The 24,588-nt window shown below is 50.2% G+C and overlaps 1 protein-coding gene across 1 annotated transcript; it reads left to right on the top strand.

Moving 5' to 3' along the window:
• The first annotated feature begins 211 nt into the window (after positions 1–211).
• OLFM1 (olfactomedin 1) lies at positions 212–22,918 on the top strand. Its single transcript, XM_062011427.1, has 6 exons — positions 212–593; positions 2,585–2,734; positions 8,246–8,401; positions 10,913–11,132; positions 17,818–17,924; positions 21,102–22,918. The coding sequence occupies exons 1-6, from the start codon at positions 444–446 to the stop codon at positions 21,774–21,776; spliced, it is 1,458 nt and encodes a 485-aa protein (XP_061867411.1). The 5' UTR covers positions 212–443; the 3' UTR covers positions 21,777–22,918.
• Positions 22,919–24,588: the final 1,670 nt, after the last annotated feature.

Raw genomic sequence — 24,588 nt, 5'->3', positions numbered from 1 at the left:
TAGCTCCCCTTTCCCCAAATCTTCCACCCCCCTCCCCCAGTTTCTTTTCCCTCCCCCAAATTTCTCCTCCCCTTCTTCTCCCTCTCTCCCACCCGCAATCGCTCCAGCCCCCCACCCCCTTCCTCTCCCCTCTCCGCCCCTCCCTCTCTCCCCCCGTTGCCGGTGCCGTCCCGCCTCCTGCAGCCGCTCGCTCCGCTCCGCTCCGGCTGGGGCGCGCCCGGCGGCGGCGGGCGCAGGGACACAGCCCCGCTCCGCCACCGGCGACAGCGGCTCCGCTACAGGCGCCGGCAGCAGCATCGCCAGGGCCGGGCGGGGGCGGCGGATGATGGGCCGGCGGCGAGCGGCGTTGGCGGCGGCCGGGCGGCTGGTGCAGCCCGTTCCCAGCGGCATGGAGCCCGGCGCCGGTGCAGAATGAAGGGTGCCTGGTGTCCCCCCCCGCAGACATGTCTGTGCCTTTACTGAAGATTGGAGTCGTCCTCAGCACCATGGCCATGATCACCAACTGGATGTCGCAGACGCTGCCCTCGCTTGTGGGGCTCAACACCACCAAACTCACGGCGGCAACGGGCGGCACCTTGGACCGCAGCACGGGAGTAAGTGCGGGGGGCTGCGGGCGTGGAACGAGGACGGGGAGGGAGAGGAAGGCTCCCGGAGCATCCCTGCCTCCCGGAGCATCCCTGCCTCCCGGAGCATCCCTGCCTCCCGGGGCGGCGAGGTCCTGCAACCTGCCCCGCTGCTCCCAGCTGTCCGCCCGGTTCCTCTTCGCCTGCTGTCTAAATCCCCTCTTTTCCCGGGTGTGTGTGTGTCCCCGGACATCCCCAGCTTTTTGCTCCCTCTTTCCCAGCCGCCGTCTCCCTCCCGCCAGTGGCCCCTGCGAGAGACCCCCGGCTGCAGAGAGCGGCTTCCCGGGAAGAGGCAGGACCGCAGCCCTCCGGGGTGATGGGGAGTCGGGAGGGACGGGAGGGGCATCGGTCGCAAAGTGCCCCTCGGGGCCGTGTCGAGGCTGTGCTGGGCTGGGAGAGAGATGACAGAAGACAGAGGACTGGGGCGACGGGATGGGGAGAGCCTCTCCTCCAGCTCGCGGGTTTAGTCATCCCCAACCCTGGGCTGGGGGAGACCCGGGTGCCTCCCTTCTCCCCCCTTATGCCTTCAGCCAAAGGGTTGCAAAGTTTCCCTGGTCGCCGTTTCGCCGGGCAGCGTGGGGCGAAGGGGGCGAGTCCCGCAAGGTCTCATTGGCATCCGTGTCTTTAGTCAGTCGCCGGGAATGGGATGGAAAACGCAGCGCAGGAGCCGCGGTCTGTTTTGGTGGTGCCGTATGTTTCGTGTCCTTGTTTTGCTGGAGGGCTGGTACAGTGCCTCATCTCACCACTTTGGGAATGGCAAAGAAAACCCATCCTTCTGTCTGTCTCCCCTTGGCAGGGACAAACGGGTACCTTTTGCCTGCAGGCTACGTGTTTGTGCCTGTAACAGAGCTAAGGTGCCACAGCTCTAGTGTTTCAGGGCGACTCTTTCATGTAGTGGTTCTGCAGAATGTGGGTGAAGCCGGGATTTTTTCCCCCCCTCCCCGTGTTACCAGGGATTATGAGCCCCATGGCTTGTTTCAGCTTTAGCTAGAGAATCAATCTGTGTGTGCCTAGCTCGACTCTCTCGGTGTGTGTGTCTGTCAACACGGGCGTTTGCAAGGTTATTTGTAATGTATTGAAAGAGTAGGAAGAACGTTTCCCTTCTGGCTGGCAAAACGCTGGTGCCTTCAAAGTGATTGCAGGCTGAATTGTGGTTAAATAATGTATTTTGCAAAGTGCTGTGAGATCAAAGGGAAATGAAGATCAGAGAGGTCTGGAGAGCACGGGGGGCTGGGGATGTGCTGGGCTTGGGGTTGGGCTTCTCTCTGCGGCGTGTCCTGGAATCTCGGGCTGAGGAACGGATTGTACCCCCCAGACCACTCCCTGCCTCGCTGCATGCTGTGCAGGGCACACACCAGGCTGTTCCTGCTGAATATTTGGAGGGAAATGGTTGTGTGGTGAAGCTGCCCAGCTCCAGGACAGTCTGGCAGAGGAGGTGGGAAATATAACTCCAGGTGTCCGCTCACTCAGCAGAGCTCGTTTTCCTGCTGCCGGATCCGGGAGAGCTCTGCAGAGGCACAGTGATCCCTGCTCAGCCCTCAGCCAGGGCACCAGATCCTCGCTGGTAGCTCAGGCACATCCTTCTCGTGGTGTCAAGGAGAAGTCAAGTGCTTTGTGGTGGCAGTGGGCTCCCGCCCCGATGCGCGCGGTGCCTTACGGCACGCTGCAACCCTGGCTGCTTCCTGGCTTTCCTCGTGTCTATGCCTTCCCACTCACATTGCCTTCTCCCTCCATCTCTTAATCTCCTCTTCAGACCCTTCTATTATTTGTCCCCAATCCATATTTTTGCATTACAAGTGACTTGTGCCAGCTGAGCCCTTGGAGGACCCTCCTTCTGCTTCCAGCACAGCTCCAGTATCTGTCACATCCATCCTGCTTCCTCCCTTCAGCCCCTTTCACCTCCCACACCCCTGCCAGGCCTCCCCTCATTTACTTAACCCATCTTTCCCTGTGTTAATTAGGTGTTGCCTACCAACCCAGAGGAAAGCTGGCAGGTCTACAGCTCTGCCCAGGATAGCGAGGGACGTTGTATATGCACAGTGGTGGCACCTCAGCAGACGATGTGCTCGCGTGATGCCAGGACAAAGCAGCTGAGACAACTATTAGAAAAGGTAACAGTTGACTCCTTCTGGGTAAAGTGGTTTGGTTTGGGGGTGAAAAGCTGAGCCAGCTGGGCTGAGCCTTGTTTTCCAGGGAAGATGGACTCCTTGGGTCAGCCCTCCCATGCCGTAGCTGTCCCCATGTGTATAGTGGGGAATGATCAGCTGCAGTCAGGAGGGTCAATCTCTGTGTGTTTCTAAGGCACAGAAGAAAAGGGGCCATGGCCTCAGGTCAGGTTAAAACTGCTGAGATCAAAGCAACAGCATTGAACCACACCTTAAAAAAAGAATAATAAGGAATTTAGTCTGGTTTGTTTCCATTATAGCAACACAAGAGGTTTCCAAGAGGGAGCCTCAGCACGATGAGAGAAGGTAGAATTAAAGCCCCCAAGCCCATGCATTCCTAGCCAAGCTGGTATTAAAAAGGTTGATAAAACAGTAGAAGCTGTCAACATCAAATAGCACAGAAATGATAGTCTGTGGCTTTCTTTCTAATGGTGACATCCACTTGATTAGTTTTTAATAGTCCACTGTCCAAAGAGATCAAAGAATCTCATTAGGGAAACATTGTCCATAACAAGAAACTTCCCAGATAATAGATTTCATTGAAGAAATGCTGTTTCATGTGGAATGGTGCTCTTCTCTTTCAAACAGCAGTGGACTTCTGCACTGGCTGTGTGATTCTCCCTCATGCCCTGATGCTATGGCAGCACGTGTTGTGCATGACAAAGTCATTTCTAACCTGCTGCTTTGGGGAAGTTGATGTCTTAGTCCCTCATAACAATATTAAATCTACACTTAACTGATTTGTTTTCCTATGTGATAAGGACAAGAAAGTGAAGCAGGAAACATTTAGCCCTAAAACACTCCTTTGCTATGTCAGAGGCTTCTAAAAATAACGCCACTCAAGCTTTTATTCCTCTGAGCAGTAACAGCAATGGGGCCACATCTACCCAAGAGGCAGCAGGATTTGCAGCTGACAGGGGCATCCCAGAGCCATCGTGTTCCCAGAAATGCTCATGTGCATGAAACAAGCAGGGTTTGACCCAGTGCCCTCTGCTAATGGACAGGCTGGGCAGGCAGATGAGACCTGGGATAACAGCAGTTCCAGTGCAGAGGGTGGAAGTGCTCAGTGAGGTTGGGTTTTTTTCCCCTTATTATGCTGCTCTCTGGCTGCCAATGGATAAAATGAGGGAGGTATTCCAGAGCATGTGTTCTGGGGTTATGTTACCTGCCTGCTAAACTGTCTGCATCTCCCTCCTCCACTAACCTGTATGAAAAGCCCAAAATAAAGAATAGGCTCTTAGTGCCAGACATTTGATCACACAATCACAGAATGCTAGGGGCTGGAAGGGACCTTTAGAGATCATCCACTCCAACCCCCTGCCAAAGCAGGTCCCACCTAGATCTCAATGAAGGCTGAAATGATAATCCCTATAGGAAAATGCAACTGCAGGGAAGAGCTTCCAGCTTCCCAGGAAGGATTTCAAACCTTGAAACCTCCTTCTCCCATCTGACATTTTGACTGTAGCTTTGTGATGGGGAAAACTCGAGTCTCCTGATTTTCTCTCTGCTGGCAGGTGAAGCTGCATAATGTGTCAAAGAGGTAATTGTGTTTGGATTTGCAAAGGAGGAGACCTGGCAGTCACCTGTGGGAATAATAAGGCATTGCTTTGGTGGGTGAGAAATAAGCTGCATTTGTGTCTGTGTGTACACAGAGCAATTAGAGCACTGGAAATCTCCACGCTGAGGCTTCAGCAGCTGCATGTACTTTGAGGTTCAAAGCTGCCAAGGTTCTGTCTGCCCTCAGCACATGGGCACAGGCATCTGTGTGGTTTCTGCTGCTCACAAGTGAGCGTGGGGCACCCCCTGAGTCTGAAGAGCAGGCCTTAGGTGGGGTAAGGTGAGCCAGGGCTGCTCGCCACAGCACAAACTGTTCAGCCCTTGTTCTGCCACCGAGGTGTCTGAGCTCATCTTTGGCTGGAGTACACGGAGTCCTTCCAGCCTCGAATGTGTCAGGTGCTGAGTCCACAGCTTGGGCTCCATCCAAACCAAGACATCACCTAAATCCCGTTCACAAGCAGATTATGTTTTATCTTCAAACAGATTTTTTCCTTTTGGCCCTGTTATCTGGGAGGGCTTCCTCTGCTGATGCTTAAACCACTCCTGGTTTCCTGCCAATTCTTACTCTTTGCCAGCACTGATTTCCAGATTAAACAGTTATTTTTGTTCCCTTTGATGTTGACTCTGAGGTGTGTGTAGGGATGACAAGGGCATCTCTTCTCAGCCTTCTCTTTGCCTTCTACAGACCTTATAAGATGAACTTTTTATGTCCTGGTCCATTGGCTGAGTCCATCCCTCAGAGAGTTCTTCCTGTAGGCTATGAAAATCTCCCTCAAGGTGCCTCATGCTGTTGCTCCCCCAGTTTGTCTGGCTACCCAAAGCTGAAGATTCATCCCAATTCAAAGATGGGTTTAGAGCAGCCACTTCTGAGCTGGCTCGAAAGGCTCATCCACAGAGAAGCTTGCACAGGGTTTAAATCATGGCTTTGACCATATAAATGTCCCTAGGGTCAGCAGGACAACTTGCCCTTACTCTGGTTTCATTCTGAAGCAACTCAGTGTCCAACAAGTTGATGAGAGCAGCGTTGGAAGTTTGGATTGTATGCTCTTTGTATTCAAATGCTAAAACTCACTCTTCTCAGTCACTCCAAACACTTTCCAGTCACTCCAAGCACTCGCAGGTAACTCACGTTAGCTTGATGGAAAATGAGGTTTCATGTCAAGAGTGCTCGAATGATGGAGGCAAAAAGCATTTTAACTGCTGTTTGAGGATAGCAGTTAATGGCTGAAGCTGAGGGAATTTGAGAGACAGTATCCTTGGGCCTTAGTTCATTAGAGCACTTATGTACATGCTTAAGTTTGAGCTATGAACAGTCTCATTAAAATCCAATCATGTGCCAGAGTACTTGGATCAAGATCAAGGAGAAGGATCAAGGGTGTAATATGCTAATGAAGGAAAACAAGTAGATCTTCAGCTGCTGAAGCACACATTGCTGTCAGAGATCAGCTGTGATGGAGACTGGCTTTCTACAAGTCTGGCCAGAATCTTGCCTGGTTGAAAACAACATGGGCAACAACTACAGAGAGTCTGGACTTGTAAAACACGTCCCTGAAATAGCACAGCAGCTAATTTTAGGCATCTCAATATAGAGACATGTGAGGATGCTGTTCTCCTCTGCAGTCAAGGCAGAGGCAGACTCCTCCAGAGGTGATTCAGAGCAGGAGCCTGAGCGAGATGCTCTGATTCATTTCCTAGTGGAGTCTGTCTCTCCCTCCCCACCATCAAAGAGGCAGCATAAGGAGTGCCCACAGCCTCAATCAGCCCCTGCAGGGTCAGATATCAGGGCATCATTACAGAAATGCTCTTTTCTGATTACATGCAGCTTGGTCTTTAATGGGGGTTAGGCATTAGTGAAAGAAATGAGCTCAATTCTGTGTGATCCATACAAGTCGTTCCTAGTCCAGCCCGTGGGAACAATTCTGCTATGTAGATGCAGCTGGACTCTAAAGGAGGATAGACTGGATTACCAGAATAAAAACACCTGCAGACCAGTCATGCTTTTCTAAGACTTCCCTTCTCCTGCCTCAGGGTAGAGAGAGGTCTTCAAACTCCTCCACATCCAGCCCAGGTAAATTAGCACCCAGCCGTGTCAGCTCACGTGCCCCCGAGGGAGAAACAGCTAAATGGGAGTTACACAGGCTTGAGCTGAGCTCAGATTTGCTCTTTTCAAACCAAGAGAGTCTTGTTCTGCTCTTCCCTGCTCCTCACACCTCCCTGAGCAGGTCCTTGGTGGTAGTCAGGATGGGTCCTGGTTCATCCCTGGGGGATGTGTTGAGACTCAGAGGCTGAAAATAGCTTAACCTTTACTGAGGAAGACCACTAGACCCCTAGAGCAGTTGTACTGGTTGTACAAGATGTTCCCTCAGCGTTGGCCTTTGCAATGCAGGTTGTCCATACATTTTTAATAGCGGCCTGTAATCGTTCCCTTGTCATTGTGCATGAGCAATGGGCGTTCTGATGGCTTCAGAGACTCACCCACCAAAGTTGGCATTTGGCCTGTGCTGGGTTCAGCAAGTAGGCTCTGAGACCTGGCTGCATGTGGGTGTCCTGCTGTCCCCTCGCTCTGTCACTCCAGGTAAGTCACAGCTGCCCTGTGTGTGATTTGCTGGAGGAAACGTTGCACTTGCAGCATTCCCATCCCCAGCCTGTCCCTGTGTGGCTTTGGCGAGGACGGAGACGGGAAGGGATGTGGCAGCAGGGGCTCTGTGAAGCATCTCGGAGCAGATCCACAGAGATGGTGCTGGTTCACATTTGGCTTTTGCTCAGACTCCCACAGATGAAGAGAATTGAACCAGGATGCTTTTAATGTGAGTGCCCTGATGCAGCAGCACACTTGGAGGTCTGATTCATTTTGAACACGGGCGTCATCCCTTCCCATGCCCGCGGTCGTATTTCTGTGGGTAACACAGCAGTGGCAGGAGCAGCAGTTGTGGGCTGAGCCCTGTCACATACAGACCATGGTCCAAGCACAACTGACCCTGATGCAAAGAGCTTAAATTGCTCAATAGGTGCTTTGGTGGCTGCCTCAGTCAGAGCTTCATTTACCTCCTCTTTGCCTGAAGAACGAGTGAAGGGAATATCTTAATAAATCAGATGGCAGCCAGCCTTCAAAATCAGGTCAGGCTCGCTAGCATTTCCCTCCCTTCCTTACACCTTCAGCTGTTTTTCTCACAATGAGCCCAGCCAAGCTTCTTGCATCATTCCTTTGGCAGGGCCAGATGGGCACTGCCCAGGGAGCCGCGGGGACACGGCATCGGGCGGCTGCAAAAGATGCCAACGCAGCACAAGCACCCGAGTGGGACGGCACCAGTGGGGCCATCCAGAGAGGGAGCTCCCCACAGCACATCCCAGCTTCAGGGTGCCCTCAGCTGCAGCTGGATTTGTTGTGGCAGATGCTGTGCAAACAGTAGGGCTGTTTGGATAATGAAGGTTTTACTAGCTGGGAGTGAAGTTGGCACTTAGGCAATCAGTGTCGCTGAAGTGCACGAAGGAATGGTACCGTGCACCTCAGCAGAAGCGTCTCTCATCATCAGCCGTGCTTCTGCTCAACAAGAGCCTCATCTTGTGTGCCAATGGATGCTGTCCCAACCTCTCAGAGAGGCCCTTGTGAGGGATGGGTTTTAGCCTTGGCTACAGCCCTGATTTGCAGGTGTGATGTTTCAGTTATTCTCTGCAGAGCGGCAGAATAAATGTTTATGAAACCAATTTGCTCTGGTTTCGAGCATGGGGTCGTAATACTATGAGATGCTGTTGATTAACTAGTAAATAATGCATAGGCTGATTGCCCTTTAGCTTTGTTGACTGTGTAAGGAAAGGTCAGCGTTCAGCATTGGGATGAGAGCAGGGCTGCTTTGCTGCTGGGGGAAGCGTCTTTTTAATGAGTCCCTTCTCGTCTGACAGGTGCAAAACATGTCTCAGTCGATAGAGGTGTTGGACAGGCGGACTCAGAGAGACCTACAGTACGTCGAGAAGATGGAAAACCAGATGAGGGGACTGGAATCAAAGTTTAAGCAAGTGGAAGAAAGCCACAAGCAGCACCTGGCAAGACAGTTTAAGGTATGTCTGCTTTCCAAACTGCTAAGCAAGCCGTGGCCAGGGATTTCATGGGGTGCACACGGGACTGTGGCTCTGATTCGCCTGTCAGCTCACGTAGCCCGTGAGCCGGTTGTACACGGTGCTGATGGGCACCCAGCCATACAGCTCCCTCCTGTTCAAAGCAAGGGCAGATCCAGGTTGTGGCATCACATCCTCATCCAAAAGACCTTTTTCTCTAGGCTAAAAGAGTGACTCTCTGCATTCCTGTACCCACAAAGCACCTGGGTGCCCCAAATAAGGCAGCGTAGGATTGCTGTGTGTGAGGTGGTCTGCAGGGACACCTCGGGGAGGTGGGGTTTTCTCTTCAGCCAAGCCTCAAGCCAAACCTTGGACCCAGTTGGGAAGAACCAGGAGCTGGGGCTTCATATCCATTTCTTCAGCACATGGCAAACCACACCAGCCTTGTCACCAAATCACTTCCCTCCTTGGGGTGGTTGTAGCAATGGGGCAAAACAAATCACCCCCCAAAAAGAAACCCCAAAAGCATGGCTATGGCAGCTGCCCCCGAGCTGGCAAACTGCCCATCCCAATTGCAAGTGTCTGATTTTGCAGTAATGGTGTTGGCAGCAGAGCCAGCACCATGGCTGACACGTGTTTTGTCCTGTGTTGTACAAATGAGAAGTGAAGAAGTAGAGCCATCAGCCTTTTCAGGGAAGCTGTCGTGGCAAGCAATGGTCAAACTTGATGGGGAGCAAGTGGAATTGGCAAAAAGAGGCTGTCAGCTGTGGTTGGAATCTTAAATTTGGGTAATGTTTTGGATGAATAGATATAAATATATCTAAATGTGAATAGATATGAAAATGCAAATGGAGGAGATTCCTAGTGAAACCTGGGGACATTTCTGATAGACCCCCCCCAGCTGATTCCCATCCCTGGCTGGTGGCTTTAAGCAGAGATTTTGAACTGATGTGTTAAATGCTGAAATGCCAAGGTGACATCATCAAAAGCTGCAAAGAAGCTTCTTCAAACTTTTCACCAACTTCACCTCCTCCACTCCCCATCTCCAGTTACTGCAGGACCCTAAATTTAGCTCTGCAGTCTGGATGGAAGGACCATCTTTCTGATTTGAGCATGAGTTTGGGTTTTTTATTCTTCTTTCCTTTTTTTTCCTTTACTTTCCCCTCGATTCTGTTGGGTTTGATCCTCCCCATTGCCTGCCAGGGAGCTTGCACAGGCCAAGTGCAAGTAAACAAGAGAATAAATGCATCCCCTACATGCAAACTGCAAGAGGCAGAGCCTCTTGACTTAAATAGGAGGGCATGGGAAGGAAAGAAATGAGGCTCAGAACCAGTTTCTGAGCCAATTTCCCTCCAATGAGCTGCTTCAGCAGGCAGCCAGATGTCCCAGCCCTGAGCACTGTGAACTTGGCCACCGTGCAATAGCTCGAGCAGCACCAGGTAGACTGTGTACACTGACATGCTTCATTAATGGGTAGGTGCATGCATATGTATGTCTGCTCATTAGCTGCTGGAGCTAAGCATCTTCAACAAAATGCTGCATCTCATGCCTTGAAACGAGGCTCTCATGGAATTTAAGGAAGAGGAGGGGGAGGGAAAAGAAGCCCAAAACGTTTGTTTCTGCAAAATCAATCGGATGACGCCTTGGGGTTGGATGTTCTTTATAGCATGCCTAAAACCAGGAGGGAAACTTTTGGGGGTCTAATTTGCTGCCAAAGAACCATTTGAAATAACAGCCACAGCATTTTGTTTCTGCTAATGCCAGCATGAAAATATTGAGTGGTTTGGAGCTGTTGTGTTGGGTTTGGTTTCTTCTCTCTCGAGTTCTGTGAGCGTTATTTGTCTATGAATGGCTATCTATATAAGGCAGGTTAGTGAGCTAGATCCTCAACAGTATTTCATTTTCTTGCTTACAGGGCTAACTAAAAAGCAAGTTTTTTCAATGCTGCAGTGACTGAAGAAGCAGTTCACTCCCATGTAACCATGAAAAGAGGGCCACAGAGCATTTTGCACCATGCATTGATTTTTATTTTGATTATTTTCCAAATTAGCACACCATATCTCTCACTAAAGGAACCTTGAACCACACAACCGAGATCTTCCTTTGCATGCAATTGTAGATGCATTTCATTGAATAGTTTGAAACCCTTGTCAATGCATATATTCTCTATGATTTGATTTGATTCTTTTCTTTTGGAGAGAAAAAAAAAAAGAAACAAAAGAACAAAAAAAAAAAGAACTCTTTGTGTATGTGATCTGAAGCATGTAACCCTAAGATGTTGCATTCTAAAAATGACAAATAAAGGCCTTTCCCAAAGATGTTGGTGTTCTGCAGCCTGTTTAATATGTTCTTTCCAAGACATCATTTTTGGGGACCAAAGATAAGGATTAATTGTAATGCTAATGATTGTGGGGCTATGGACGTTGCACTCACGTAGGAAGCGACCAGGTCAAGGCAGAGTGTTGCAGGTTTTTGCAAGCATAGCACTGAACCAAGCTTATTTTAACCTTGCAGGCAATAAAAGCGAAAATGGAGGAACTTAGGCCTTTGATACCAGTGTTGGAAGAGTACAAAGCCGATGCCAAATTGGTATTGCAGTTTAAAGAGGAGGTCCAGAATCTGACGTCAGTTCTAAACGAACTCCAGGAAGAGATTGGCGCCTATGACTACGAAGAGCTTCAGAACAGAGTGTCAAATCTTGAAGAAAGGCTTCGTGCATGCATGCAAAAATTAGGTAGGCTCAGAACAACATGGTGGCACCTGGCTAAACACCATCGATGTCAAAGCACGCATCCCCTCTGGAGGCAGAGATGCTAGACTGGACATCTCCTTGGGCCGGGCCTGGCTGTGAGGGCTGAGCTCACACAGCCAGCTTTGGATCCTGTAAATATTTATGCTGTGAGGAACATTAATCCTGGGAGTAGTCCTGTGGAGGATTACTTGCACTGACTGATGTTGCTCGTGGCTTAAATGCTTCAGGATCGGGCCCTCGAGTAGGCATGTGGCACTTTGCAGCATAAGTGGCCGTGAAGCGGGGAAACGGGGGGCCCTTTGCAAGTCACGCTTATGCACAGCAAACACATGCTCCCATTTTGCTTATGCAGTGATGGCTGAGCTCTTTGCTGCTTGCACCTGGCACAGCAGCAAAGGTCTGTGTGCCTGTGCAGGCTGTGACTCGGTTTCCCTTTACTCCTTTCCTTTTGCATCTTGCAAAGCCCCCGTTGAGAAGCGCGTGACGGAGCTGGTGTGGGTTTGGGTGTTGGTCCAGACTAGGCTCTGGTCAGGATATTAATCCTCCTGATCCCTGAGGGAGCCCTTTCCTTCAGACCCTGCAAGCAGCAGTGCTAAAACACGAGAGATACATCTGCCATCTCACTCAGAGAGTATGAATTGACTGAAGCTGTACCTAAACCCTCTGACCCCAAGCAGAGGGTGGAGAAGGGGGGAAGGAAGGAGGGCACTGCCTTCAAGAAATCCACCCACTGTTTGTTGGCCTAGGTCTGACTTGATTTAATTTCTACTTACATTATTGACTTTCTTGTTAAGCAATTTAGATAATCTAAACACATTAACTGCTCTGCAGTCTATTTTGGTAGCACATATGAAACTGCACTCTCAGGTAGCTTCATGGAAGATCAGATCTCTTCTGAGCACTTTAAATCCTTGGCAAGGTAACGCTTGGTTTCTCTCTTGTCTCTGCTGCTGGGATTGCTTTTGCTTGTTTCTAGATGCCTCCATATTTCTGTAAGCAGCTGCCTCCCCTGTACTTCCCCTTGCATTTCCATCCTGTCCACTGTTAGCTTGTATGTCCCTTATGAGCTGCCTCTCTCTTGAAATCTCAGGGAGGAAAGTGTGTTCCCACGTAAGCCCAGATGCTATGGGGTATTTGAGCTGTGAGCATGCAGTGACCCACACACTGAGCTGCCTGCCAGGCAGTTATAACCCCCCTCCCATGGCAAAGTCAGAGGGCAGAGCCTCATTTCTCATTCATTAACGAGCCCTGATGTGCCCAGGTTTGGTTCAGGGGCAGAGCAGGCTGAGGCAAGTCACACCATCACTTGCTGCACTGTGTCAGCAGTCCCTCTCCTCACCCTGGGATGGAAAGCAGCAGCAGGGGTGGGGGAGGGCAGGAAAGTCCTGACCTTCTCCTCACCCACTTGAATTTCACCCTGAAAGCTTAATGAATGAGGTTGTAATGACTGCTGCTTTGTGTGTTAGCAGTACCTAATACCTGGAGCTTTCTCACCTGGGGATAATACAGACATCTCAGCAGTGACAGTCCTGCAGGGGGTAACATAAGAGAGGATGGAGGACAGGCCCAGGAGTGTCTGGTTGACCAAGGTCACACAGCAACCCCCCCAGCAGCCCCTCAGCACCAGCACAGGGCAGCTCTGCCCTGCAAACAACCTTTCTCAGGGCAGAGGTAGGTGTGAGGGGAGGAGATATTGCCCAAGGAGGAATCCACTTGCTCCATCTGTAACCTTCAGCCCATCTCTTCAAGATGAGGAGGAGCTGTGGGTGATGGGGAGAGAGCAGCAGCAGGATCAGGGATTTGAGTCTGGGCTGTAGAAGTAGCTTCCCAGGAACAGTTGTATAAAGAAAACCATCCTAGATCCCACAGCCAGTGTTGGTGAAGCTGCTCAGCCAAGCTGACTCCATCAGCCTGGTGATCTGGTGAGCAGAAATAGCTCCCAAACCAATCAGAGCTGCCAAACAAATCAAGTTTGCTCTTGGACCATTAGCTCCTTCTGCTCTGAGCCATGTCCTGGCTCATTCCACCTTCCCACATGCTCAGGGCCTCCAGCTGGGACCCCTACCCAAGGCAGCAGCCCAGGTAAGACTGCAGCAGCTATGATGGTGGGATCCTGTGGGCAACTCTTGCTTGAAACTTTTGTGGGGGGGTGGTTCTGCATCTTTTGAAAGCTTTCTTTTGACTGTGCACCTTCTTTCTCCTCTTGCTGTTGTCTGTGGCCTTGGGGTCTCTGCTGTGGGGTGTTGAAGCCCCACTGGGTGCTTGCTGAGGTGCTGAGTCTCACAAGGGTTCATCCAGGAGGGTTTGCTGCTTGCCCAGGAGGGTGATTTATTTGGTCACTTAACAGCAACCAGCATGGATTGAATTTCCAATGTTGTTTATTGCTCCGGAGTGTAAACCAGTGAAAATGGTAGTTAATTGAGTTAAATGGGGACAACAGCCTCACAGACACTTTGCTGTCACACAGTGAGGCCCTTGCTTGGTGCTGATTGCTGTTTGCTGCAAATTGCCTGCTCAGGGGGACTCACTGACATTTCAAGTAGCACCTTTGAGCTTAGATGTGCTCTTGCATGGGCAATGCCTCTCACTTGGCATGTGCTCAGCTGCTAGAGCTCAGGGTACAGCTCAGAGTGCTCAGAACAGGATCTGCTGCTGCAATAAGCACAGGACAAGGGAAGGGGAGGGGATGTGCCACATTCCTGTCCAGTTCCACCCTCTCCATCCTCTGGGGAGCACTGATGCTCAACAGTGCAGCAGCATTTCCCTTAGACAAAGCTCCTGGTTTGCATTTTGGGTTTCCTAAGCATTATTGATGGATCAATAGTGAAAACACTTCCTGACCCTGGCATGTGTGTGTGTGTGTGAAGGGAAAAAACAATCAATGATGGCACATTCAATCTGTTATTCTGTTGACACTCTTACAGATCACTATTTGTACAGGGATTTTAATGTTTCCATTAGTGTTCCTTGGAGGAGTGGAGAGGTTGTCACTCCTTGAGTCAAGGGGGAATTTCCCTCAGCTGCATTCCACAGGCTCACATTTGCCTGACAGCATGAGCTTGCCCTGCTTCTTGCCAAAAAAAAACACCAGCCCACAATCCTGCCAGCTTGTCCCAGATGTTTTTAGGGTCAAGGGGCTCCCAGCCTGGTGACAGAGGCAAGGGGAGGGCACAACCTAACTGCCACAGCCCCATCCCTGCTGTGGAGGGCTGGGGTTGGCACGAGAGGGGATCAGACTTTGGCTTGGTGGGAAGCCCCAGAAGGAAAGATGCTCAGCTGCATCAATAGCAGCCCAAGCAGGACCACAAGAGTCCAGAAGGAGATGGTGTTGGCATGGTGGCTGTGTGGGTGGATAAAATGCTGCTGAGCTGCTGAACATCACTTGTGGGCTGGATCTGAGGAGAAATATGGAGCGAGGGCGTTGGGATGCTGGGAGGATGGCAGCACTCCTTGTAACTGTCTGGAGGAAAGAATGTGTTCTCCTGTTGGAAAATTCCTCCTGTGGCTAGAGGAAGGGATGTGTGTGTGTGGAGGTGGTGCTTCATTGCTGCTCTGCTGAGCTGCAGGAGGGCATGTCACAGGCAGTTGGCTGGGTCAGCTTGGAGGGACACTTGGGGAGAGGCTGATTTGGGGTGTTTTCCAGCAACAGGGATATTCAGGCCCCCAGGGACCAGGACAGTGCTGGGGAAACTGGAGTGAGAACAGATCCTCTATGCATGCCTTGAAAGCTGCTGCTCACAGGCTTCCCCTGTGTCCTGCCCTCGTGGGTGAGCAGCAGGTCATGCATTCCTGTTGCGCATTCATCCCTGAGTGCCTATAGCATCCCATGCTCCTGCCATCCCAATGGGAGAGCAGGTTTGCTGCAAAAGGCTGAGCAGCCATGGGTGTTGGGCTGCCTGGGGCAGGGCTCTGTGGGGCAGCAGCTTTAGGGCAATCACAGCCAGGGCTTAAAACTCACCTGTGCCTGTCAGTAGAGCCTGATAGGGGAACGACTTGGATGCTGGGAGCCTTGGGATCTCATCCCAGCTCAGCTCCTCACCTTCAGAGCACGGCTGAGAGCAGCAGCTGCTTTGAGGCCATGCAGACTGCTGCTTCATGCCAGAGAATGGGGAGACACAGGGATCTTCTCCTGTGAGCTACTGCTCTGGTTCCAGCTGTGACACATCCAAGGGAAGCAGTAGAAGACACAGAGTCCTCTCTGCACCCAGTGAAGTAATATTCCTGCTTTTAATGATCTCTAACCCTGTGGAATGGGGGAGAAAAGCTGACGGTGTTTGGAGTGTGGAGTGGGATCTCATCACACAGGTGAATGAGGATCACAGAGGCTGTAGACATCCATCCCTGAGGGGGGATAAGCTCATGAGAGCTGCAGGGACCTAGCTAACAAGGGACCTTAAAAGATCCCTTTGAAACTTTTCCCCTAGCATCTGAGTGCCTGTGATGGATTTACACCTTGCCCTGTGTTAAGAGCAACCCTCTTGCATTGCTGAAGAGCTTTTGTGAATGTGCCTCCAGCTAAACATGTGTGAGATGTAGCCTCAGCACTTGCAAACAACATGAGTTTACCCTTATCTGCTACTGCTGCTTTTTTCTCTCCTTTTTTTTTTTAATCAAGGAGCTTTCATCCAGCCTTTCTCTGCAGGGAAATGGAAGGGAAGAGATGAAGTGACAGCAATGTAGGGCTGCGATAATGGAAACCAGCGTTGAGCAGATCTGTGATTAGAGGAAGGCTGGTCCTCTGCAAGGGCAATTTGCAAGACATTAAGCATTTATTACTTTAACCCATTGCATGCCTTTTTCAATACCTTGCTCTCCTCCTGAGCTGAGAGGTTTGGAATGCATCACACAGGCAGGAGGGCAAATCCCCATGTGTTGGGTCTCAGTGAAGCTGGGAAAGCTCTCTGCTTTTTGGGGGGATCTCTCTTTATCTGCCTAGTGTCTGAAGGCAGTGGGAAGATTGATGGCTCCCTTGGCTGTGTCATGCTGGTGCCTATCAAGAGTATCTTCATTTGGTTAATGCCCTGAGCTAAGGTGACCCCTTTGCCCCCAATCCCAAGCTGAGAATTGTGGATGCTTCCAGTGGCTGTAATCAAGGAGTATAAAGGGGCAGGTGAGAGACTGAGAGGCAGCTAAGCCATATTGCAGAGTGCACATACTGGAAACCTTCAAAGTCAGGCTGAAGAGGGCTTTGAGCAACCTGGTGTAGTTGAAGATGTCCCTGCTCATTGCAGGGAGTTGGACTAAATCAATGGTCCCCTCTAACCCAAACCATTCTGTGATTCTACTTGGTAGTTTTGAGCAGAAGGACCTTGTCCTGAGCTGGCAGAGGACCTGCATTTATGGGTTCCCAGCCCTGGGTACCCCTGGCTGAGCAGTGGAAACATCTTCTGGACTTGTGGCTGTCCTCCTTGTGCCACTGACCTTAGCTTGTCTTGCTCAGGAGATGCTGCAGGACCAGCTCTGCACTGAATGCAGATGGGTTTTGAATGAATGCACCTGTAGCAATCCTCCAGCAGCCCCCAGTCCCTCCTGCAGCATCTTCATCCCTTCACATGTCATTCCTTAGTGCATGGATGCTAAAACACTGGTGTTGCAGGAGCCCAGAACAGCAGTTTGCTGATACTTAGGGGGATCATTGGAAACGAGAACTCAGTGTCTGGCTGCATCTTTGATGCTGAGGCTGTAGCTCTGCAGGTATCTATTCATGGGCATCCCAAAGGGGTGCTGGGTTTAGTGTCAGGGGACAGAACCACAGCAGGGAAACAAGCTGCCACGGGCAGCCAGCACAGGCAGCTGGAAAGATGCTGGTGCTTCACTTCATATTTAGGGCTTAGAAACACAGCAAGGTGCTTAACTGGGCTTGCAAATGTGCTGTCAGACCCACTGAATTCCATGGCATGAACTGAATAGTGTGGAGCACCTGAGTACACTTGAAAACCCAGTGAGGCCAGGTCCCTGTTGTGGTGATGCTGAGCCTGGGCAGGATTCCCAACAGAGTTCCTGAGGGACATCCCACCTCCAGCCTTTCATTCTGCTTTGTTCAAGTTCCTCTCCTGGAGCTGGCAAAGCCCAGGCTGGTCAGGGAGATGGGAGGAGGCTGGTGAATTCATTAGTGTCTCCTAAGCACGCAGACACGCTGGAGAACAGAGCAGGTGTCTGGTAGAAGCCCACAAACAGCCTTTGCAGGGAAGATATTTATATTGCATATGATTTCCCACTTTTTTTTCCTCCTGTAACAAATGCATGTTTCCAGCAGGGCTGGAATAGACACGTCTGCCTCTTTATCTTGGCTGCACCCACTCTATTACAGCAGAAATGAGCAGAGCTAATTTCTCCAGCCGGCTGCTCGACCCTGGCTAACTCCTCACTCTGTTCTGTGACATGAGCAGCAGGGCTGGCTCAGGAAAGGCTGTTTTCTGGAGGGCAGCATGAGGAGGACAATGGTTGTGAAGAGGTGTAAAACAAACAAAAGCATCCAAAGGTTGTTGTTGACCTAATTAGCTCTAATTAAATGAAAGCAGAGCAGCAGTGGGGGGGGGTGGTTGGCTCTGGACCCTCTCGTTGGGGTTTTGGTGCTGGTTGGCAAAGAGCCAGAGCCAAAGGAGCCCCAGTGGTGGTGGTGGTGGTGGTCTGATGTGGTGCTCACCAGCCTTGCACTCTTTTTCAGCTTGTGGCAAGCTGACAGGGATAAGTGACCCAATCACAATTAAAACCTCGGGGTCCCGGTTCGGATCGTGGATGACGGATCCTCTCGCTCCCGAGGGAGAGAACAAGGTAAGAGCACAACAGCTTCACCTCTGTCTTCCCACCTTCACCAACACAGCTGAGGTCAATGAAAACTCATTACATCCAGGGACCCAAGCCCAGGCTGTGCCCTGTGGAAGGTTCATCTCATGGGGCTCTGCTGGCCCCCTCTACAGCAGGAGGGGGCTGAGCATCCCATCCTGCGGGGAGGATGAAGAGGGGGCTGATGAAACTTGTGGCAGTGATGAGCAGGGTCTCAGGAGTGTCACCACGAGGTCTGTGTCCCCCCTGGGAAGGAAAAATCAAATGCTGGGTTTCTTATCTGGGCTTGGCAGGCAGGAGAGAGCTGGGGCTGAGCAGAGGGACCTGTGGGCACAGTCCCTGCTGCTGGCTCTGCCAATACTGCATTTACCCTCCATCCTCCACCTTCATTGTTGTGAGGAATTAACTGACTGCAGCCAGAGAGACATTTGTTTTGCTTTGTTTTGGTTTGGTTGTTGGTTTGGGGTTTTTTTTCCTCCATTCAGACCATTCAATTTTGATCCCAGGGAGGTAAGAGGCCAATAACTGGCTGAAAATCAATCCAGGCTCCCCATGACTGATGGAATGGAAAATATCTGGAGTGTTTGCTGAGGATTTGCAGGCAGCAAAACAAAAACCACAGAGCTTGGCTGCGTGGCAATTCCCACCTGCATGCAGCAGCCTCCATCAAAGGATGAAGGCACTGGCAAGGGCTGTATTGGAGCAGCTATTTTGAGGGTTTTGCCCCATGATCAGCTGTTTTTTTAGCTAAGAGAGGAGCAGGGATGCTCTGGAGAAGCCACCACGGGGGTGACTCCAGTTGCTGATGAATGTGCAGCAATGAAACTGTGGTGGCTTGGGATGCCAGGCTCTTTCCCTCCAGCAGCCCACTGCTTGGCAGTGACACCTCTCCCTATCTGACAGTTGTTAAACAAAATGTCACCTATTACACTAATAAGCTCCTAATTACAAAGTGAGACAGCAAGACTTTACCCACATCACATCTTGTTTTGCTCAAGAGAGGGGACAGACTTGTCCCCTTTGGGCTGGGTTTGCTGCATCCCTCAGCACTGATGTGCTTTCTACCTCTGTGAAGGAAGAGTCAGGCCTGTTGCAGCTGAAGCTGGTTGATCAAATGTTAAAGATCTTTCCAAGTCCTCAGAGAGTTTTCTTTCAAACCAGTATTTTTGTCATTTGTTTGTGTCATGAACTCATTGAACACAACTGGGGAAGATGATGGGTCAGCCCTTTGCTGAGGCTGTGAGGGGAGGATGCTGAGTGCTGGGGTTGGTGTGTATTGGGTGGAGAAGGTTGCTCAAAGCCAGCTGGTGTGAGGAGACACTGCTATCCATCAATCTCTGCTTCTCCAAAGCCTGAAATGCCCTTGGGTCCTGCCACCTCATAGCCCCAGCGTGAGAACACAGGGTTCTGCTCTTTGTCTCTCATTAAAAACTGAGCACAATGCATTGGCACATGTCATTTTCTTAATATCAAACAACGAAATGGGAGCAGCAGAGACTTTTCTAGGGGTGTCCTTTTTGTACCTTCCCAAGCTGCTTTAGTTGGACACAGGCATTTCATTAAGTGAGGGATGCTCTCCAGCACCTGATGGGACAGCAGGAGCTCTCCCAGGCTGCAGGCACCTCTGTGCTGTGGGCTCAGGGATGTGTGTGGCTTTTCTCTGATGCTTTTGCAGCCATCCTCAAGCCCACAGTGGAGGTGTGAAGATCAGAGCCATTTGCCAGGCATTCATTCCCCACCTCTGCAGCATTTCCAGGGAGGTAATGATGGAGAGCTGAAGTTCCCCACAAAGTACTTTTTCAGACCCTATTTGGCCTTTCAAATGCAGCAGCCAGAAGCTGTTGACATGCACACACCGTGCAAAAGTGTGTTCTGCTCTTCTAAGGGACCCTGGAGACAGCTCTATTGCAGAGGCAACTCCATCCCATTCTGCAAGGAGTTTGCAAAGAAGTTTGCACCACATCATTACCCAAATCTGCATCCTTCAAGCTTTCCCTCTTGCTATTTAATTTACCTTTTCTCCTTCCTAAACAGAAAGCAGCTATCTTATTCTTAGGCAGCAACTGCAAACAGAATGTCACTCACTGTCTGGATATTCCTTTTTGGTATTAACTGCACAGCTTGGTCATTTACCTCAGAATTGGTTTCATATGACAAAAGCTCTCTCTTTTTTTTCCTGCAGGAGTCTAGACAGTGTCCCTAGTGAACTGGCACTTAAATGATGATCTAAAATCTCTCCCCCATCTCCTGACAGCAAGAGTTTTACGTCTTTGTCTCTTCTATTTTAGCAGCCTCAGTTTCAGCTTTTGATGCAGAAGTGTATGGTTTTTAAACCAATATGGACTTTGCCTGAATTTCCTTGACAAAGAATGATTGCACCCATCACTTCTGCCTGCCAAATTAATGGAGTTCTGCACAGCAGCTGGTATCATTTCCTGACTGCTGCCACGATGGGGCTTACGGGAACCAAAGCAGCATCAACGTAATACGTTGGGTTTAGTCAGAGCAAAGCTGTCACTTGCCCTCTGGAAGGACACTGCCAGTCCTGCAGCACTCCCAGGGAACCTCTTAAGCTTCCACATCCCTGGGGACACACCAGGTTGTCCCCTGGGAAAGTTTTACTGTCGAGGTGAATTCTTGGCTGACTTGGAGTTCCAAACATTGGCTTTGTTTCTGGGTGTAGGTGTCAGGCATTGGACACACCGTTGCCCAGCAGCTTGGTTTCCTTGCTCTGGATATTAATGTTTACAAGTATGCAACTGGTGGGTGTCAGGAGGTTGGAGCATCCCTCTTTTCAGTGGTATCTAGCAACAGGACAAGGGGTGATGAGGTGAAGCTGGAACACAAAAACTTCCATTTAAACATAAGGAAAAACTCTTTGAGTGCTGAGGTGAGGGAGCCCTGGCCCAGGCTGCCCAGGGAGGGTGTGGAGGCTCCTTCCTTGGAGCTCTTCAAGACCCACCTGGACAAATTCCTGTGTGACCTGATCTAGGTGAACCGGCTTCTGCAGTGGGGTTGCACTGGATGAGCTCTAAAGGTCCTTTCCAATCCCCACCATTCTACGATTCTATGATTTCACTCCCAGCTCAGTTTCTAGGGTGATGGGCAAAGGGCTCAGATGGGTTCTCTGCTGTTTCCTAACCCCTCCTTGTTTGTGTTCTCCAGGTGTGGTACATGGACAGCTACCACAACAACCGCTTCGTCCGTGAATACAAATCCATGGCAGATTTCATGAATACTGATAACTTTACCTCTCACCGTCTCCCTCACCCATGGTCAGGCACCGGTCAAGTGGTCTACAATGGCTCTATCTATTTCAATAAATACCAAAGCCACATCATTATCAGGTTTGACTTGAAAACAGAGACCATTCTCAAGACTCGCAGCCTGGATTACGCCGGCTACAACAACATGTACCACTACGCCTGGGGTGGCCACTCGGACATCGACCTGATGGTGGATGAGAACGGGCTGTGGGCCGTCTATGCCACCAACCAGAACGCTGGCAACATTGTCATCAGCAAGTTAGACCCCAACACCCTGCAGAGCCTCCAGACCTGGAACACCAGCTACCCAAAACGAAGCGCTGGTGAAGCCTTTATCATCTGCGGCACGCTCTACGTCACCAACGGCTACTCGGGAGGGACCAAGGTGCATTATGCCTACCAGACCAACGCCTCCACCTATGAGTACATCGACATCCCCTTCCAAAACAAGTACTCACACATTTCCATGTTGGACTATAACCCTAAGGATCGAGCTCTCTATGCCTGGAACAACGGGCATCAAATACTTTACAACGTCACCCTCTTCCACGTCATCAGGTCTGATGAGTTGTAGTCCACCCTCGTTTAGAAACTGATTTAGCAAAATAAGAAAGAAATGGGGGGGAGGGAGGGAAAGGGGAGAAATGAATTAAACACACAAGAAAATAAAACCCCACCACAAAACAACTGGTGTCAAGGAAACACTCTTGAAATAAGTAAATACATAAACAGCTGCCAAAACGAAGCCCGACGTCACGGAGGATTATCCAGCATCAACCTGACAGATCAGCATTACCTCTACATTTCCAGAAGTCTGGCCCTGTGTGATAGACTCATGAATAACCCTGTACTTGCAGCTGGAACTGCACGTAAAAGAACCACCTGAGTTTGGGGTTTTGTTTTGTTTCTGTTCCAATAGCAAGCCTGCAGCACGTGCTACAGTAAGGCAATGACTGTTGGAAGCTTATCCTTGGGAGACTCGCTCTCTTCTGTGTGTGGGTTGCATGGACATTTTTCCTGACATCCTGGTCAGCTGTGATGGGTGTGTGATTTGTATTTCTAAGCAGAAGATAAAGCAGCTGACCCGTGAGGAGCTCTGGCTGGCTGAACAAGACCTATCACAGGTTAGTTTTCTCTTCGCCTTCCATTGCAGCTACTGTCTCTCAACTGTGTTCTTGTCACTTAGATTAACTGTGCTGAGACCCCAAGTAGCTCATGGATCTGTGTCTTAGTAACTATTAAACACGATGGTTTAAGTATGTATTATGAACAAGTTGTTGTACCCATATTGTTTGAACTTATGTATTCAGCAATTATATTGTATAATGTATGTCTGTTATTTACCAGAGGTGGCAAAACTTTGTATGTCCAGTTTATGCAATGAATGTTGTAAATGCAATGATGTAGTTTGGGTTAATAAATGATGGTTTTGTTTCTAAAAAGAATAATGATGAAAAATAAACCCAGAAGATCAGTGTTCACCCTTATCCACAGATAACCAACTTCATGTTGATAATGACAAGAGTATTCTCTTACTGTTATACTATCTACATAGCATTATGGTGGTTGGGAATGGCTCCTGGGGCATTCTGTGCTGTCAGATTCCCAGGGAGAGCCCTGGTTATGGAAGTGTGAAGGTAATTACATTTTTTTTAAGAGGAAAACTTTGTACTATCCACAGTTATCTAAGGAACAATAAAAATATTAGGAGACTTCCCTGCTTTGTTTGTTGTCTTTGCTGCAGGAGTGGCCAAGCAGAGGGGAAGGGTTATGGGAATTCTTGGGAGGATTGGTGGGTAATTGTTGAGCAACCAGCCTGCCTTGCCTGGAGTTGAGTGTTACCTGGTGTGTAGCTGCTGCTGGGAGACAGAGGGGCTGGCAGTGAGGAGCCAGGGGCTGAGAGGGTGAGAGGTTTGGTTCTCTGCTCTCAGCAGGGTTGTCTTCCTAGGTCTGTATGTGGAACAGATGCTGCTTCAAGGGGATAAAATCCTTCCTCAGCTCCTACAGCTGCTCTTTCCCATGCTCAGCTCTTCCCCAGCCCAGGCCAGGAGGTGATTGCTACAATGGGAGGAAATTGGTGGCCAATCTCTTCTGTGGTGGCCAGTGCCAGGACAAGGGGTAACGAGAACAAACTGGAACACAAACAGTTCCACTGAAACTCCTTTGGTGCTGAGGTGAGGGAGCCCTGGCCCAGGCTGCCCAGGGAGGGTGTGGAGGCTCCTGCTCAGGAGGTTTCCAAACGCACCTGGACACATTCCTGTGCCCCCTGAGCCAGGGGAAGCTGCTTTAGCAGGGGGTTGGGGCTGGGGCAGCTCTGCAGGGCCCTTCCAGCCCCCACCATGCTGGATTCTGTGCAACCCTGTCGGCTGTAGCTCCATTCCAGCTGGACACACGGTGCCTCCAAGTGCTGCCTGCAATGGGATCCTTTTCCTTCTCATATGCTTAGAGTGCTTCCCATCCTGAGTTCACTACAGTCTTCTAATAAAAACCTTCCATTTGACACAGCTAGAACTGTGGAGCTTATTATAATGAGCAACTGTTTCTGTTGGGGCCTGAGCACTCAACACAAAGATTTGTCTGGTTCCTGCCAAAGCAGGAGCTTTGCTGCGTTGCAGGATGCTGCAGTATCACAGCATGCACCCAGAAATGATCCCAGGCACTTTTACAGATGAATGTTCCTTAAGCTCTTGATATTTTGAAGCTTAAGAAGCTCTTCTCCACCACTTTAAATCCTTCCCTTCCCTGCTCTCCCCTTACACACTTCCACCCCATGGCAGGGCTCATTTTACTGGGAAACCAGCACCATCAGCAGTTTCATTCTCATGCCACTGTCTGGTGTGAGATGAGGTGTCCCACCTCTCCACCCTAAAAGGAGGAGGGCCATGACCTGTCCTGCCTCTGCTAACTGCCTAAGGAGCCTATTGAGATGGCTCTCCCATGCAGCAGGGATGCCTGGTACCTGTGCAAGTGCAAAGGGCTCTCTCTGGTGTCATTAGACCGTTGTTGCCCCTTTTCCAAGCAGAGAAGCAGGGGATCACGTTCAGCAGCACCAGGCATGATGATTTTTTTCCAGCCTAGTGGTATGTGAACAGTGATATTGGCTGATGAGGTTCAGCCTTTGAACTCAGCAGCCTGATGCATTAGGGCCCCGGGAAGCAACGTGGGTCACTGAGGTCAGGAAATTGGATAGAAGCAATTGGTGACTGCTGCAAATTGCACATATGGATTTCAACCTCTTGGCCTTAGCAGAAGGTCCCTGCTGGGTTCTGCAGCAGGAGGAGAGAGGCAAGGAAACAAAAAATAAAGATGTAATGTGGTTTCCCAGAACTAGATTAAACCACAAGCAATGAACAATCCTCCACACAGAGATGTCTGAGGCAGTTACG

The sequence above is a fragment of the Colius striatus genome, chromosome 19 (genome assembly GCF_028858725.1).
Source record: "Colius striatus isolate bColStr4 chromosome 19, bColStr4.1.hap1, whole genome shotgun sequence".
In the NCBI taxonomy this organism is placed as follows: domain Eukaryota; kingdom Metazoa; phylum Chordata; class Aves; order Coliiformes; family Coliidae; genus Colius; species Colius striatus.
The sequence above is the reverse complement of the archived record's forward strand: the minus strand, read 5'-3'. Positions and strand labels throughout refer to the sequence as shown.

What these genes read in the sequence shown, in the direction of transcription:
- OLFM1 (XM_062011427.1), top strand. Translation starts at nt 444, where the DNA reads ATGTCTGTGCCTTTACTGAAGATTGGAGTCGTCCTCAGCACCATGGCC. An exon ending in CCTTGGACCGCAGCACGGGA is followed by an intron (nt 594 to 2,584) that starts GTAAGTGCGGGG and finishes TGTGTTAATTAG; the next exon opens with GTGTTGCCTACCAACCCAGA. An exon ending in TGAGACAACTATTAGAAAAG is followed by an intron (nt 2,735 to 8,245) that starts GTAACAGTTGAC and finishes CTCGTCTGACAG; the next exon opens with GTGCAAAACATGTCTCAGTC.